We start from the raw sequence: 17,747 nt of genomic DNA, 5'->3' as shown, positions 1-17,747 counted from the left end.
TCGTCCTTCCAACATAGCATGTCTAATTCTCTTTTTGGGCCAGGACGTCATTGAGTGACAGCTGAAGAGGCTGTATTGTTCACAATATGTTGGGTCAGATTTAGAGGGGGCACAAGAAGCCAGCAGCTTGTTTCAAGCAGTGAAATCAGTAATTATAAAAGATTGACTAATACAATTGCTGAAGCTTGGGAAGAAATGCTGACATCAGCACTTGAAAAATCTTTGCCCAAAGTGTGGTCAAAAATGAATGAAAATAAAGATGAGACTTAAAAAGAAGTGAGTAAAAAGAATCATGATGAAACAGCCTGTGCAACAGTTGATGGAGAGTCAAGATGTAGAGACTCAGAGGTTTTGAAGGCTTTGCATACTTTAGAATGTACCATACAATCGGACGTTGAGGCCAGTGATGAAAGTTAGTGAATCAGTACAGTCAGTGTTGGTTCCACCAAGGAAGAAAAATTAATTGACAACTAAGTCATTGACATTGCAATTTAAATAACTGGTGAGATTGAGAAAGATAATGACGATAAAGACAGTGAATTTATGGCTTGAGTATCACATAAGAAGCCAAAAATTCATTTGATATAGCAGTTCAGTATGGAGCTCTACTGCTACCCAAGTAGACATTTTGTGGATTAGGAAATGAGGGAACATCACAGCAAAATCAAGGTTGTCATCTGCTAAACAAAACAACCTGTAGGTCTTCAGGCTTTCACATTAAAGTATTGTCATCTTGGAAAAATTAATGTGCATATATTTGCACAATATTTCGATCATGTGACCTGCAGTCTTCATCAGGTGCTTCCTGAGGTTGAATCCAGAGTGGAACAGGTCCAGTATTTATGCCTATGTGGGACTATGTGCTACTTCATTGGTCTGTGCCACACTAGGCACTCAGTCTGAGCTTCACACCTGTCAGTGGCAGCAGCCATATTATTTTCTAGCCACAGCTGTTCTGATAGTTGTTCGCATGCTTTTTGGCTGTTGTCTGTTAACAGTTTTATCATCTGACATTCTGTTCCACTTCCCAAGTTGTACTGAGTTTTCAGTCTTCTGACTGTTGTCACTTAATCTTTCCTGTGGCCTATAATGTTCCATTATCATCACTGACTGCGTCAGGTGCTCTCTCCGAGGTATATGCCTGCTGGATGTCAAATTATTTACTGTCTGCTGGTGTTCAAATTGCCATTGATTCTCGAAATGACTGTCCTCGGGTACTTGATATGCTATCTGAAGTACCACTGATGGTGTGCCCTGCTTTGGTTGTGCTGGGTTACTTGCTTTATAACCATTTTCAAAGTTATTTCCCTTAGAATTTGGCTGTTTCCTCCTTTGTGTATTTAGGAGATAGAATGCTGGATTCCAGGGGAGCTAAGTCGAAATGCTGTGTCACGGTTGATAAGATTCTGTGTGACCTTTATTCTGATGGATTCTTTAATAATGTTGTCCCAGTATCTGTATGTCTGTGTCAGAATCTTGACATCCTCATAATTCGTCAGATGATGGAGTTCCAAACAATGTTCCACTATAGCTGACTTGGAAGCTTGTTTGAGTCTGGTGTGCTGTTGGTGCTCCTTACACCTGATGTCTACAGTTTTGGTGGTCTGGCCGATACATGACATTGTATGTGGTAAATGCCTAATTTCTGTAGGCCCAGATCATCCTTTACATTTCCTAACAGAGCCTTAATCTCTATTGGTGGGCAGAAAATGCTCTAAACATTGTATATGAGAAGACTTCTATTGATTTTGGCAGATATTTGCCAGGCATATGGTGAAAAAGCCTTCTTTGCTTCGTCTTTTACATCTACTGACTTCTCTGGTGGAGGAGGAGGGCATAGTGCCGTCTGAACATCTCTTGGAAGAATATCCATTTCTATAGAACACAGACTGCAGGTGTTCTATGTCAGTTGCCAAATTGTATGGATCCAAAAGAGTTATTGCTTGATGGGCCAGAGTTTTGAGTACACCTTTCTTCTGTGCCAGATGGCAGCAGCTACAGGCTTGCAGGTATAGATTGGTGTGGGAATCTGATTTTCAGTAAATACTACGACCAAAAGTGCCATCTGCCTTCCTCCGGACAAGAACATTTAAGAATGGGAGTTGTCTGCTGTTCTCCATTTCCATTCTGAATTTTATGTTAAGGGTGGCATGAGTTCAGCTCTTCCAGAAAAACAAAGAATGTTTCCCTGCCTTAGGACCAAATAACACAGGTGTCATCTATATATCTCAAGAAGCAATTCGGTTGACCGGGACCGATGCAAGTGCCCCATTTTCGAACCTCACCATTGGTGAGAGTGAGCTGCCCATTGCCACCCCTTCTGTTTGCTCATAGAATTAACCCCCATTCAGGAAGTATGTTGAAGTTAAAATGTTCCTGAACAAGTTCAGGAGAGCACCATCAAACTTTTCTCCAATCAACTTTAGTGATTCATTCAGTGGCACTTGATTGAAGAAGGAAACCATGTTGAAGCTAACCATAATATCAGAATCAGTGATGTGTAACTGTTTCAGATGGTGTAGAAAATTGTCAGAGTTGTGATTGTGGTGCACATTTGCCCACATATGGTAAGGGCATCTTCTTCAGGTGCTGAAGAGTGGGATAGGTGACCACGCCAATGTTGCTATCATATGTAGAGGGACCCCTTCTCTGTGCCCTTGGTCAGTCCATAAAGCCTGGGTGGTACTAGAGCTTTTGGCCTCAGCTGCCTCAAGACTTTTTCAGATATACAGGTTTCTTTTAAAAGAGCCCTGATCTTCCTGTCCACCTTGTCAGTGCAGTCCTTTCTATTGGTCTGTATGCTGGGTCACCCACAAGTTGTCGGACTTTGATGTTTTAGTTAGTCTTCTGTAGAATGGTGGCAGTGTTCCCCTTATCTGCTGGTAGCACCGCAATGGTACCATCCTCTTGGAGTTGTCTTGACAACCAGCTTCTCATCACATGTGATGTTAGATTTAGGCAGCTTGGTCTTGGTGAATTACCTTCACGTTTCCTGTCGGACATTTTCAGCTTCACTTGGAGGTAGTTTGAGAACCACCTGCTCAACCACACTGATAAAGGGCGCGACAGTGACACTCCTTAGGGTCACCGCGAAGTTGAGACTCCTGCTAAGTACCTTCAGTATAGTCTCATCAAGTTGCTTCTTACTAAGGTTTTCATCCTACTTACTAACAGAATATTTTTTTACCATCTGAAGCAGTTACACATCACTGATTCTACCATCTGTATTCATATGTTTGCTGCTTAAAATATTTTTCTCAGACATAAAAGCACCTTTTGCCAATGCAATCTTTCTCTTCACTTTCATTAAGCTTCAGCTGTCGTATGATATTACTACCAAACAGCAAAATTGTTTCATCTGATAAATTTTTTTACTGGTTTAATTTCTCCAATATTTTCCTGTACTACAGTAGAACCTTGCTGATTCATTTCTTATGGTACTGAGAGTATGACTGAAATGCAAAAATGGTCACATTATCAGAGGAACACTTTTATTGACCTGTAACATCACAACATTTTACAGTATAATTTTAATTTTCAGCAGAAAATACTGTCCAAAATATTTTCCCATGTTAAAACATTAACAAACTGTACATACCTTATTACAGTATTCATTGACACACAAGTAATTTGCACTGTGTGTCTTATCACTGCTTACATTGGACAATACTACTGCAAAGTCAGCTATGATACTGGCCAGTTGCAATGGATCCTATATGTTGGAACACTGATGTCTGTTTACGTGTAGAAATGACATCAGAACCTGAGGGTAATCAATCATACATATGTTCCATCTTTGTATGAGATTGGACGTATGACAGGATTTTTGACAAAGAGAATATTATTAGATTGTCAACCCATGGAATACTAAAATTTTATGTGACAGATAATTGATAAAACGTGTATACATAAGCAGCAGTATGAACACAGACGCCTTTGTAGACCGCTATATGTGGTGTTTGAAACTGTTTACACCATTTATGAAAGTACAGTATTGAAACCCAAATTTAGGGCATCCTTTTATGTTACAGTTACCTTGGTGAATACACTTTCCAAACCTTCTTTCATATTGCTGTTGAACTAAAATGTGATTTACCTGCGCTATACTTTGATTTTCTAATGAGAATTATAAGTCATTGGCTTACCTTCCCAACATTACTTTTAACTTTACCGTATTGTTTGTAATGAGTTGCTGCAGATCTCTCTTGATTGTGGCCCATGCTGCTGGCTGTTATTCTCATCATTGTGATTTGTGTATATTTGTCAAAGGAAATATGGCATGATGGACGTCATTAGTAATGTATCTTATTGAATATTTTAGTGAGATTTGCTCAATCTATCATGCCATGGATTATCATTTCTGAATTGTATGAATGATGCTGATGTTGCTGCGACTACTGCTGCACGTGTGTTCATGACTAATTTCTAAATTCTAGTAGACCATGGAAGTCGTGAAGTTTTATCATCATCTCAGTAAAACAAAGTTACGTAATTAATTTGTTATAGATTTAGATGCACATGTCTGTGGTCCTTGTACACATTGGAATCCATGTGTCACAGCACCATCAACAGAAGTGGCCAAAACAAAATTGTGCAGCCCTTGATAAAATGGAGATTGGATGCAAATATTTGTTTTGGTGGCTCTAGTGGCATGTCACAGTACTACGATGTGGGACTTCCATAGTGTATCTGCAAATAAACAAAAATATAATTATGTAATTGTATTTATTTATTTATTTGAAGATTTAATTAAAGCTTCTCTACCCCCTGTGCTCTGATGTGTCATTGTATCTTTTAGTCCTTAGGTAAGTGTCTCTTGATCTGGGGCATAGTCACAATGCCTTTTATAGGCAACCTATCGATGTATGAGACGCCAGTGAAAATATCTTTCTTTTTATATTGCTTCCCTTTTTTGTTGCAAATTTCAGAAACAAACATTAGTGTCACCGCATGAAAGTATGTAAGGGTTCCATTATGTTGACTAAATTGGGAAAAGTTGTTCAGAGACAAGTGTTTAGTGTTTTAGTAGGTCATTTTGTCACCCGATCAGGTACCTTAGGATGAGGTTGATATCACACCTACAGTGACGACTGTGGTAGAGGTTGAAATAGGTTTTAAATTGTATAATTTGTTTTCATTTTTGTTTCTGCAGAAGTAGTTATGATTTTTAAACTTTTCAGTTGGAAGACAATCCTGAGAGAAGAGTCCTGGTGCTTGGTCTTAACAACTCTGGGAAGAGCACACTGTTAAATCAAGTGACAACAGGGAGCACTGATGCTAAAACTGTTAAACCCACTGAAGGATTCAGGGTCACCAGTCTGCAAAACAAAGATGTTTCGCTTAACATCTGGGAGAGTGAGTATATGACAGGATTCTTACAAGTGTTATTGTCCTGACAAGTGTTATTGTTCACTCTAATTAAGTAGTGGTTCCCCAAGCACATGCAGGTTATTGTAAAGGCAGCTGATAGAGGCACCATTGAAAACAAGTTACTGCAGTGTTAAGTACTATGGCCCACGTATTTAACATAAGCAGAGTTGTGTGATGTACCGAGTCAGCTTTCTTTGCTCAAAATTTTCCCTACTGCCAGATTGTAAAGCACTTTCGCATTCCAATGTTTAGTTTGCAGGTTCTTTCCAATCAAAAATTTTATGTAATATGGTGCCAATGATCCTGTTTTCAACCAGTAAAACTTTCAGTTTATAGATTAGTGTACTATCAGCACAGTTAATTGTCTGCATTCATAAGAATCAGAGACAAGAGAAAAACATATGTAGCAACTAGCGGTACTCTCTGTAAGCAAATAATTTATTCTCAGCTAAATTCAGAATGTAATTTAAGATTTGGTTCTCACTCTGATCACTTTCCCTGTTCAGTATGGGATGACTTATAATTTCCTTTGTTTCACAAAATGTCATATAATCTGTCATAAATTTACTTCATTATAATAACACAAAACCAGAGATTTTATAAACTTAGTACTCCCCAAAAAATGCACTGTCTCATTAACTTTTTTCAAAATAAATAATCATCATCCAAATGATCAAGATAGCACAGTTGAAAATAGATTTCCTCATTGCTAGCGACTTTCAGAATTCATAACCTCTTAAGTAGTTATTAGATCTTCACCAAAACAACTTAAAGTTCTGTGTTTGGGGCATAGACTTGGGCTTCTTGTCCAGTATACATGGCTGTTGACTCGGTGAAGAGTTTATCGTATGACATGAAATCCCCGACTGTGTGAGGAGCTGCCATCAGCTGTCACTCGATGTTGCGCCCCCTTATGCAACACAGAAATATACGACAAACACTTCGTAGTTTTTTGTTATATTAGATTGCTACTGTTGTAAAAATTATAACCTCATGTTAAAAAAGTAAATTACACACACACACACACACACACACACACACACACACACACATATCCATCCGCACATATACAGACATAAGCAGACATTTGTAAAGGCAAAGAGTTTGGGCAGAGGTGTCAGTCGAGGCGGAAGTACAGAGGCAGACTGACATCTCTGCCCAATGTCTGCTTATGTCTGTATATGTGCGGATGGATGTGTGTGTGTGTGTGTGTGTGTGTGTGTGTGTGTGTGTGTGTGCGCGAGTGTATACCTGTCCTTTTATTATACCTGTCCTTTTATTCTCCCCTAAGGTAAGTCTTTCCGCTCCCGGGATTGGAATGACTCCTTACCCTCTCCCTTAAAACCCACATCCTTTCGTCTTTCCCTCTCCTTCCCTCTTTCCTGATGAAGCAACCGTTGGTTGCGAAAGCTTGAATTTTGTGTGTATGTTTGTGTGTCTATCGACATGCCAGCGCTTTCAATTTGGTAAGTCACATCATCTTTGTTTTATATATATTGGAGGTGGTAGAATTAAAACTGTGGTATATTGTCTTTGCCTCACAATGCATTGGTTTCAGAAAATTCATGTCCGATATTAACAATTATTATGGTGTTGGTGCTGTTTCTCTACTGGAGACAGATGTGTCTCCAGCAGAAGAAAGCAGCTCGAGTATAAGAGAGACCCTTTATTGCTGTTTATTTACATTCATTCATTCATTCATTCATTCTTTCTTTCTTTCTTTCTTTTATGCTGCTAGTGTTTGACCCTGGGTGAGCTTGGCAATTGCATAGACGTGGTATCTCCCAGAGTGATGACCTCCCAGCCTGACGTTGTCAGCAGTAGCATAAGCTGTGCACTGCTGCTGCTGCTGCTGCTGCATCTTGCATTTTTGGACCCTGGCTGGATGGCCAGGTGTCATCTGTTGTCACAGAGGATGGCAGACTGTGACTTGGCATATTTTGAACATCAGCAGATGCAGAGATGGCTAGATCCTGGCGTTTTGGACCCATCATGTAGGTGGCAGAGTGCAGAGCTGCCCAAGCACCCAGGTCGTTATGCGGTGATCTAAGATTCGAGCCCCAGCAATGGTGGCAGTGGCCTCGTCATTGGCATGGTGTTGCCTGTCACAGACTGGATGTCATAGTATAGCCCAGCTGTTCACAGTGGGTTTAAATGCAGTTGACCAGGCTGACCATCAGAAGAAGTCACATTTCTATGTCGCGCAGCATTTCTGTGTCGTGCAGAAGTTTCTTGCTACATGTCTGTTCGTGGAACCAGCAAAGTGTCTCCCTTATGCTGGGTGCTGAGTCTGAAGGAGATGCTGATAATGCCCTAAATAAGTTTCTTGGCTGTCGCCTGTGCTGTTACACAGTTAACATTAATAAAATATCAGTTTTGTGATAAATCATTCACATGAACCTTTTCCTTTCATCAGGTGCTACTTCTGTTTCTAAAGTAACAATTAATGTGAAATTCATTAAGCATTCTCATAATTTAAGTACTGTTGTCAGGCTAAATGTTCTTCCATTTATCTTCCATATATAGTTACCAAAGTGTTGACTTAAACTGAGGTTAACGTAATTCCTATCGTAACACAAAGGAAATTGATTTACGTGAACTATGTGGGTCCTTAACATTAAATATATGGTGAGACAAACATTGTTGTTCTTTCAACATTAAAAAGACAGGGTGTATACGACCCGGGACAACCGGGAGATCCGGGAAAAACCCGGGAATTTTTTCATCCGGGAGAAAACCAGGAAAAACCCGGATATTTTTAGAATTCCGGGAATTTTTCATTGTTTTAGTTTTCAGTTAAATTTTTGTAATGTTGACTAGTAAGAACCGATACTCTAACAAAGAATATTACTGTATCCCGCTACTGCAGAATAATACTTCAACAATAAAACATAAATGAGAGAAAAAAAAAGAAACGAAAATAACTTAAATTGCAAAGGAAATGCGCCATATACAAGAACGACACACTGTGCTCATGCAAGCGTCTGCCAATTGAAAATATGTCAAAGGCAAGAAGACTATGCAGTGCTTCATAACAAAGAATTGCCTCCAATTAGCATGAAGTTGCAACAGTTTACATTCAATTTGTTTTAGCAGTTAGGTGTGGACTCATGCGCATGTGCAGTTGGGTCACGTGTGAGTAGAAGATTCTCCTGCTTCTGGCAACAGGAATGTGGCTGTTGGCATGTGCAAGCAGCTACATGCTGCCGAGAAAAGGCGGCGCCAAATTCATATTCTTGAGGATAAAAGCTTGTTTAACAAAGCACCTAGCATCCAGCGCACGTTTGCCTACCGATTATTCATATGATTTTGAAACGCTTCCTTGTTGGTTTTTGAACATTTTTGAACACATTTTAAGTTGATTTCTGAATGAATCATAAGTTGACTTTTGAATGCAAGCATAGTGTGTGTGATATCTCTGTCAGGAGGATCCTCGTCACATCTAGAAAGAAACTTTCCGCAGACAAAAGGGGACGGGGCTATACGAGCTGAGGGAGTAAAGCCGAACAGATGAATGCCGATCGCTGTCTGATTATGTGTTGATTTGGTTTGTGAATGATCAGCGTTGTTATAATTACCAGCGAAATCCATAGATTCAGACTACCAAAATGGAAATAAACGACTGACAGGAATAACAGTTGAGAAGGATTACGTATTATCTTCTCAGTGTATCCAAGAAAACGAAATTTTGACACACAATTTTTGGCCAAATCGCTACACTAGTAAGGACCAGTAGTACGGTCCCCGGCTAGCAGCCGCGTAAGTTGTATTCTGGAAGTAACGCGGAAAACGTGTTGTACGAACATGTAATAACGCCTAACCGGAAAACAATCGCGGGATAACTAAACCTGTGATTCTGGTAGGGTTAGTGAAATTAATCACCGAACAAATTTTGACATTGGCAGGAATAGCTGCAGAATTGGTGATGACAAGATTGATTGTTAGAACGAGGAAGGAGAAGAAACGGGGGGCATCACACAAATTATGGAAGAATAAGATGATTCCAGATTTATATAAAAGTTTCTTAATACTACTTTTCGATGTTATCCTTGAGAAGCTGGTGCATATGAATGAAATGTGAAACTATTTCCTAACATAAAGCTTTTTGCTTATAGTAGGCCTAATAGGCATTTGATATTGGTACTTATTGGATTATATTCTGTCGTGTTATACAAATGGCCGTTTGTGCCAAAACAGTCTTGTTTATTTGGTGTGTTATAAAATTGCTGCCATATTAGAAAGGTCTATTTTGTTTTATCTAGCAGACAGTGACAAAATAGACGTAATCAGATCGAGAAACCCCACCAGTCTTGGGTATTATTTGAGTTAACAGCTTTTTCAGTATTAGATATCAACATTTCGATTTTTCATGTAGCAAAATGTTTGACAAACTTTGATGAGGTAATAGATTCTTTCGCAGAAAGGAAAGCACACCATGTAGAGCTGTAGCAAGATTAGAGAGAAAAAAAATGCTAAGAGCTAAGGTTTGAAGATATGTGTAATTTCTTGCTTATCTCTTGTCAGAATGGGTTTTATATATCCTATATTTAATTTTATGTCACACAAAACAGAAAGTTATTGACTAATAGGCTATAAAGAGATCAGATTTTCTGAAGAGTTCTTGTTCTCTCGATTACAAATAATCCCATCTTCTATTAATTGTGAGATTTTTTAAAGAGAGGCAGGCTGTCAAACCAGCCGACTGGGAGCAGAAGAGGCACCACAGGACATTTCAATTTCCACTCTCCTGAATATAGTTTGGACATGCGGTAGAAAAATGCTTTATGAAGAGGCGTGGGACTGCACTTTGGCATACTTAAGACCAAATAATATGTGTTACATTTCCTCGAATATATATGTTTTGTGTTTCAGACTTTTCAGAAAGATGTGCGCTACAAGATGAACATATTTTGAAAATTCGATTTTTTTTAGTATTGACCCAGTTCGCAAATGTCGTAGATCTGGGGCTGATGCGCAGAGCAGTCTGAGTTATAGTGACCCGTGTTTACATTTAGTGATTTTGCTATTTGCCCTTCGTTTTTTCTCACGTCAAATGAAAACAAAATGGATATCTGTGGCCGGGAGCTGTCAAGCGAATTAAAACACATTCACATAATTAAGGCAGGCTGAAATATGTCATTAGTGAAAACCACACTGAAAAGCTTAATATCAGGTCGAGGTCTACTTCATGGGGAATCTGGACATACGAATGTGCCCTTTAAGTATGCACTTTAAATGTGCACATTTTAATATGCTTCACGAAATTCTGATCCTCTTGCAGTATCCTCTGATGTCTTGTTTTTTTTTTTTTTTTTTTTTTTTTTTTTAATGACATAATGTATGATCTTTCAATGTTTTACACGTATGTACATACAGGCTTCCTACGTCATGGTAGCTGCGCAAGCGCGGTGTCGCCTGTTATCTCTGCTCTCTGGCAACTGCTGAAACGAACCTATTTCTAACAGGTCGCGGGAAAATATTGCGAATAGTGGTTTGAAAAGCGTTACTTTCAAAGTAAATGTCCTTTTACGGAAGTTGAACTATGTGCAAGAATGTACCATGAATTTATTAGATCACAGAGTGTTTGGCTCTCATTTAAAAATAAACTCTTTGAAGACGAGCCATTTAGAAGAATTTCGAACCCTGGAGATCAGACATTTATGTCATTATTAAAAATGTTACTGGCACATTTGTGTGATATATCTTAAAGTTCAATACGCGCAAAAAAGGTAAACAGTATATGCGAAAGCTTAGCTTCTCTTGCAGCTTGAGACCAATGTTATATGTGAAAGCTTTGCTTTTATTGTAGCAACACTATGTATAGTAATTTAAACTATTAACTTTCCCTGTTTGTTTGTTCGTGCTACTTAACAGTGATGTTGCTCAAACATCATTCTGGAAGTGATGTTGCTGTTGGCTGACTACATCACGTGTCCTATGCTCTGAATATCCGCTGTCATCGGCTGGCGAGATCACATGACATGAGCTACGAACGGCTCACAAAAGCGCATAGAAATATCGATTTCAATGGTTCAGAAAGTAACATGCTGTGTTTGGTGGAATTCCAATGTATGCCTTCGTAATACGAAAATACGCAGCGTACATGTTGCTGCACATCAAAGATATTACCAAAACATGTCTTTTTCCCTGAGTTTTGTTTTCTAAAGTGCCAGGAAATTGTACGCCCATGTATAAAACCATAACCATTCAATAAACCGGGAAATCCGGGGAATTTTTTTTTTCTTGTCCACATATACACCCTGAAAGAAGACTTAATAACTAAATATTGAGCAATTAAGTCATCCGTGTTTAGTTTAGTGTGTTCTTGAAATGGCCTCCGTTTTCTTTTAGCTGTATTTAAACTTTGAACAAATGATCGTTCTGTTGAGAAGGAGCCGCATTTACTGCAAGTGACCTGAATGCGTCTCTGGTTTAAGGTGTTTCTGGATATCATTTTTTCTTTCCTGCCCAATTTAATGATTACAGAATCTACAGAATACACTCAGAGAGAGAGAGAGAGAGAGAGAGAGAGAGAGAGAGAGAGAGAGAGAATGCATCATGAAGAGTTATGCAGCTTGGTAAAAAAATTGATATTCATACATGTGACAATGGAAGGTGAAAAATTGTGGACTTAGGTGGCTGATATATGAATGTGTGATGCTGCTGCAATGCAGTTTCACCTTGCAATTGACAAAGATAATAAACAGGAGATTTGTTGATACCAGAGAGTAAAGAACTCGCAAGTTTAATTCTGTGTATTCAGTTGGACAGTAACTGTGCATCCAGACAGTTACATGAAAATTATATGCAGATATCAGCATTCGAGAGGGGATGTGTAGTTGAGCTCGAAGAAGCCGGTTGGAGTAACTGGTGATTGCTCAACATTTGAATAGGATCATTCAGCAGCCTCCGTAATGTGAGCTGACTATCAATGGTTCTTGTGGCCATGAAGCACTAGTTGCACATTGGATTGTGGATAATGTTGAATCTGTGTGTCTGAGTGCCTCTCTTGACAATTGCTCAGTCCTCAGTTCTGTTGTCTCTCCATGTCGACCTCTTCTTTCTTGATGCTGCATTCGGCTGTGGTTCACCCATTCCTGCCAACATCGTTGGCTGCAAGCGTAAAGAAACAGGAATTTTGACTGCCAGTGGTGGGGTTGGGGGGGGGGGGGGGGGGGAGCAGAGCAGCGCAGCAGTCTCCACCTGTGTTCTGCGAAAACAGAATTGACACATTGTCACAGGGATCTCTAATTTGTTCTGGTGTTGTGAGGGTCCTGTTTGAAATCCTTGATGGACCAGGATTAATCGGTTCACTCATTTCAAAATAAGAAACAATGAGCAAAGCACAACACAAAACATTTGGGAATGGCTACCATGCAGTTGCTTGTTGAGATTGGCAAACTTTTGTTAATGAGGTTGCTCAAGCCAGACCTTGAGTGGTACTTGGCACACCCGCAGTTCGTAATACCAGCCATCTAAAACTGCCATGTTAAAAATGTCTGCAATATACCAACTTTTGAACATTAGCTAGTAAACATGTGTGTTTATTTGTTTTAAGATGTAAATCCTACAATTGAGTACTTGGTTGTATTACACACCTTGTATGTTGTATAGACCATTCAACTGCCCACAGTTGGCATGGCACCGGAACATCAAGCATACTGATACTGCATTGGGTTTATGCATTTATTATTAGCAAACACTTTGATAAGTGCATTATCTTGTGAGGTTGGGCCTTGCTATATGACATGCAATACCAGTAATCGAAAACTGGTTACGTTTTTTATATTTCTATGCAGAAAGTGAAGCTATTTCAAACTATTTCTAATAAAAGAATTCATCTGTATAAAATTTGCAATAAACTTCTGTTGGGAAATTTCATGTTTCCACATTTTGAGACAGAATCTGCCATCTGTATTCACATTTATTACAAATTTTTCTTGTCCCTAATGATTATAGAAGCTACACTAGGAGCTCCGTTACTCTTATTACATTATTCTTTTTATCATCAGTATGTAAGTTTTACTTATTTTAATTTGTAGTATTCGTGTTTTATGCTTCAAATAAATAAGACCTCCTCAGGCAAACATAATGAGTTGATTAATTTCACACCACTGCCCCTCTAATTAGTAATCTGGGGTATTGTAAGTCACACATTTTTGATTTGGCTTAATGTAGGAACAAAGTTACAAATGTTAAGAGTCTAACTCAAATTTGTGTGGACTTCTCCCTCCATCACGACTACAACTGCATTGGCACCTCCTGGGCAAAAACTTCAGATTCCTTGGTCTGAAAGATCTATTGTTTCTGCAAGTGACATCACAGGATTTGCTTACCTGCTAAATCCCCTGTAATATTTACTACATCACTGTAATGAGAACCCTTTTCTTATCTAGCTCAACAATTCACACTATTTACCCCTTTCGGCTGACTGCATATTCTTTTAGTTCTTGAGTTATTAGAAATCCCTGTGATTAGATCTGTTTAAAGCCTGCCATGCGAAACTGTCAGCTGATAGTAAAAGGAATAAAGTAAATCTAAGTTGGATTAAAACTGTTAATTTAATCTCAGATATCTATTTCCACATACATGTAACGTGACGTCCTTGTTGTTTGAGTGTTACCACTTGCTGGTACTATACGATGAACATTTTTCTTCTCTTTCAGTTGGTGGTGGACCAAATGTGCGTCCCTACTGGAGTAACTTCTTGCAGGACACAGACCTCCTGGTGTTTGTGGTAGATGCAGCAGATGACCATAACTTGCCATTAGCATTTCGTGAGCTTAAGAGCCTTTTAGGAGATGAAAGGCTAGCACATGTGCCTCTACTTGTTCTAGCTAATAAGCAGGTTTGTGATTGTGTGGCAATACATAATAAAATTTCATAACATAACATGGCATGTTAAGATGCAATATTAACCTTATTGTTAGTCGTATTTTTGTTTACATTTTCTGTCCTACCGAGGTTCTAATATATAACATTTGAATGCTTCATTTAAATTGTTTTTAGCCTTAATGAGGTATAAAGATGCACTTTCGTATTGACAATCGTGACATGGTCCTGGGAAGGGTGCCAAACAGTGGTACAAAGAAGACAGCTGATTTCTTTCTGTACTCTTCCCCAATCTGAGCTTGTGCTCCATCTTTAATGATGTTTCAGTCATGGGACATAAAACCCATATTTTCCTTTCTTCAAATCCTGGAGAACTTCTTAAATACTAAGAACTAATGCAGTGCGAGATTACCTTAACAGATGAACTGTCCTTTTATTGAATCCCCTCAATAAATCTGATCTTCTGTTTTCTTCCCCTGTTATTGATTTCATGTTTCAATTGATCACTTTTGTTATTACTTTTAGGCATTTGAAGAATGTAGCAGGCTCCAAATGTTAATCTTTAAAGTTATAATTGGGTGCTATCAAGTGCTTTCCCACATTTATGGTATTACCTTGAATTTACCCATATTTAAGGGGAGGTGCAACCAACACCTGAAGTGGAAATAATTTCTTCTAAATGTTCTTGCAGTCATTCAGTAATGGTACTTTGCCATAGGCAACAGCAACATACTGGAACAATGTGAGAGTGCTGCTGACCATTTGTGATAAATTATGTATACTGATTTCATTTATAATCCTGTTATACTTCAGGACTTACCCTATTATTTTCATTTGTGTTTATCATTTTCTGTGTGTAGTATGATGTGAGATGCTCTTTGTCATCAAATATTAAACCTACTTAATGGTATTTCATCCGTTGGTCTCCTAAAATTTTTACACCCCCCCCCTCCCCCCACACATACATACATATACATATATCTAAAAAGAAAGATGATGAGACTTACCAAAGAAAAGCGCTGGCAGGTCGATAGACACACAAACACAAACATACACACAAAATTCTAGCTTTCGCAACCAACGGTTGCCTCGTCAGGAAAGAGGGAAGGAGAGGGAAAGACAAAAGGATTTGGGTTTTAAGGGAGAGGGTAAGGAGTCATTCCAATCCCAGGAGCGGAAAGACTTACCTTACGGGGAAAAAAGGACAGGTATACACTCGCGCGCACACACACACATATCCATCCGCATATACACAGACACAATGCGGATGGATATGTGTGTGTATGCGCGAGTGTATACCTGTCCTTTTTTCCCCCTATGGTAAGTCTTTCCGCTCCCGGGATTGGAATGACTCCTTACCCTCTCCCTTAAAACCCAAATCCTTTTGTCTTTCCGTCTCCTTCCCTCTTTCCTGACGAGGCAACCGTTGGTTGCAAAAGCTAGAATTTTGTGTTTGTTTGTGTGTCTATCGACCTGCCAGCGCTTTTGTTTGGTAAGTCTCATCATCTTTCTTTTTAGATATATTTTTCCCACGTGGAATGTTTCCCTCTATTATATTCATATACATATTCTCTCTTTCCCATCCATTACGAAACTGATACATTTGTCATGCCCCAGGATATTTCCTATAAATTGATCTCGTCTTTAGATAAGTTGTACCAGTTGGCTTCAGTACCTCTTCATAAGTTACTGAATCTACCCATCTGATCTTCAGCATTTTTCTATAGCATCATATTGTCTTAAACTGTATGCCTTGCCATCCCTCTCTCACTTCCATATGGGGTGACACTCCAGACCAGAAGGAACAATTTGAAACACCTAAATTTATATTAAATATATATTTTTTAAATGCTTTGCATGCTATAGGCAATCTGCATTTTATATCACCACTACTTTGGCCATCGTCAGTTATTTTGCTGTCCAAGTTGCGAAACTTGTCTATTTCTAGTGTCTCATTTTCTAATTTAATTCGGTTATCATTGCCAGATATAATTGGAACATATCTCATTACCAGTGTTTACTTTTGTTGATGTTTATCAAACAACATCTTTTTCAAAACACTATCCATTTCATTCATCTGGTATTCCAAGACCTTTGCTGTTTCTGACAGAATTACAGTCTCATTGGCAAACCTCAATTTTTATTTCTCCTCCCTGGACTTTAATCCTCTTCCCAAATTTGTCCCTATTTTCCTTCACAGCTTGCGGATTGGAGACAGAATACAATCTAAATAACTTTTCGCTCACTGCATGTTATCTCTGTTATCTTAAGTGTTTCAGAGACCATATTCTTGTCAACATTGTCAAAAGCTTTTTGTAAAACTAAAAATTCTGTAAATGTAGGTTTGCCTTTATTTAGCCAGTCTTAAAAGATAAATTGTAGGGTCAGTATTCCCTTGCGTGATTTTGCATTTTTCCAGAGACCGAAATGATCATTGCCAAGATTGCCTTCTGCCAATTTTTCCACTCTTCTGTAAATAATTTGTCAGTACTTTGCAGGCATGATTTACTGATTTGGTTGTTCAATACTGTTGACACCTGTCAGCACCTGCCTAATGTGAATTGGAATTATTACATTCTTCTTGAAGTCCATGTGTACCGTATTTACTCGAATCTAAGCCGTACTCGAATCTAAGCTGCACCTGAAAAATGAGACTCGAAATAAAGGGAAAAAAAGTTTCCCAAATCTAAGCCGCACCTGAAATTTGACACTCGAAATTCAAGGGGAGAGAAAAGTTTTAGGCCGCACCTCCAAATCGAAACAAAGTTGGTCCATTGTAATATGAGACACAATTTAGGTCGAATGAAAGACGATACAGCTACAGTAGTTTGGTTCGAGTCGTAAGCTTAGCAGTTAAGCTTTACCTAGGCAGACAGGATTTAAATGAGATAGCAGCAAACACGAAAGAATACATGGCAAAATGTTTATATTCGTATTATTCTTATGGTGAAGAGAATACTGCATGTGATTCATATTTTGTCAGGTTCCTATTATAAACCATCTCTTCTCACAGGCAGGAAAAAATTCAGAACGTAGAGTTGGCCATATTGACAAACAGTCTTGCCAGTCGGATTTTCGTAGTACACTGAAATTCTGCTACATTCGGAGATAATAATACGGAATATGTATTTACTTTGTTGGATAATGTATGAAAATGCAGTGGTCAAAACTCGGGGCAGAGAAAAAAAAGCTCGTCTTCCACCTTTTTTTTAATTTATTAACTGACGCAGAGGTTTTGGCGTCAGTATTTATCTTTGTGCCTGGAAAGCATGCCTGTGTAGCACTACATATATTCGACGGCAAAAGTTGGTTGTGGCGGCACCTACCAACATTTTTCAGAACTTCCGCTTGCTTTGCACTCGATTCTAAGCCGCAGGCGGTTTTTTGGATTACAAAAACCGGAAAAAAGTGCGGCTTAGATTCGAGTAAATACGGTATTTCACACAGCAGAGAAAATGGTTCTGTCTCATGGCTGGCTCTCCCAAGGACCTCAGTAATTCTAATTCTGAGGGAATGTCATCTACTCAAGGAGCCTTGTTTCCACT

The 17,747-nt window shown here is 38.8% G+C and overlaps 1 protein-coding gene across 1 annotated transcript in view; it reads left to right on the top strand.

Moving 5' to 3' along the window:
* Positions 1-17,747, top strand: part of LOC126166016 (uncharacterized) — a 38,413-nt gene that overhangs the window by 9,330 nt on the left and 11,336 nt on the right. Inside the window, exons 2-3 of the mRNA XM_049920368.1 lie at positions 5,181-5,355; positions 14,037-14,218. Of these exons, the coding sequence (XP_049776325.1) occupies positions 5,181-5,355; positions 14,037-14,218 (357 nt within the window). The remainder of the gene's footprint in view (positions 1-5,180; positions 5,356-14,036; positions 14,219-17,747) is intronic.

The sequence above is a fragment of the Schistocerca cancellata genome, chromosome 1, assembly GCF_023864275.1.
Source record: "Schistocerca cancellata isolate TAMUIC-IGC-003103 chromosome 1, iqSchCanc2.1, whole genome shotgun sequence".
NCBI classification, from domain to species: Eukaryota; Metazoa; Arthropoda; class Insecta; order Orthoptera; family Acrididae; genus Schistocerca; species Schistocerca cancellata.
The sequence above is the reverse complement of the archived record's forward strand: the minus strand, read 5'-3'. Positions and strand labels throughout refer to the sequence as shown.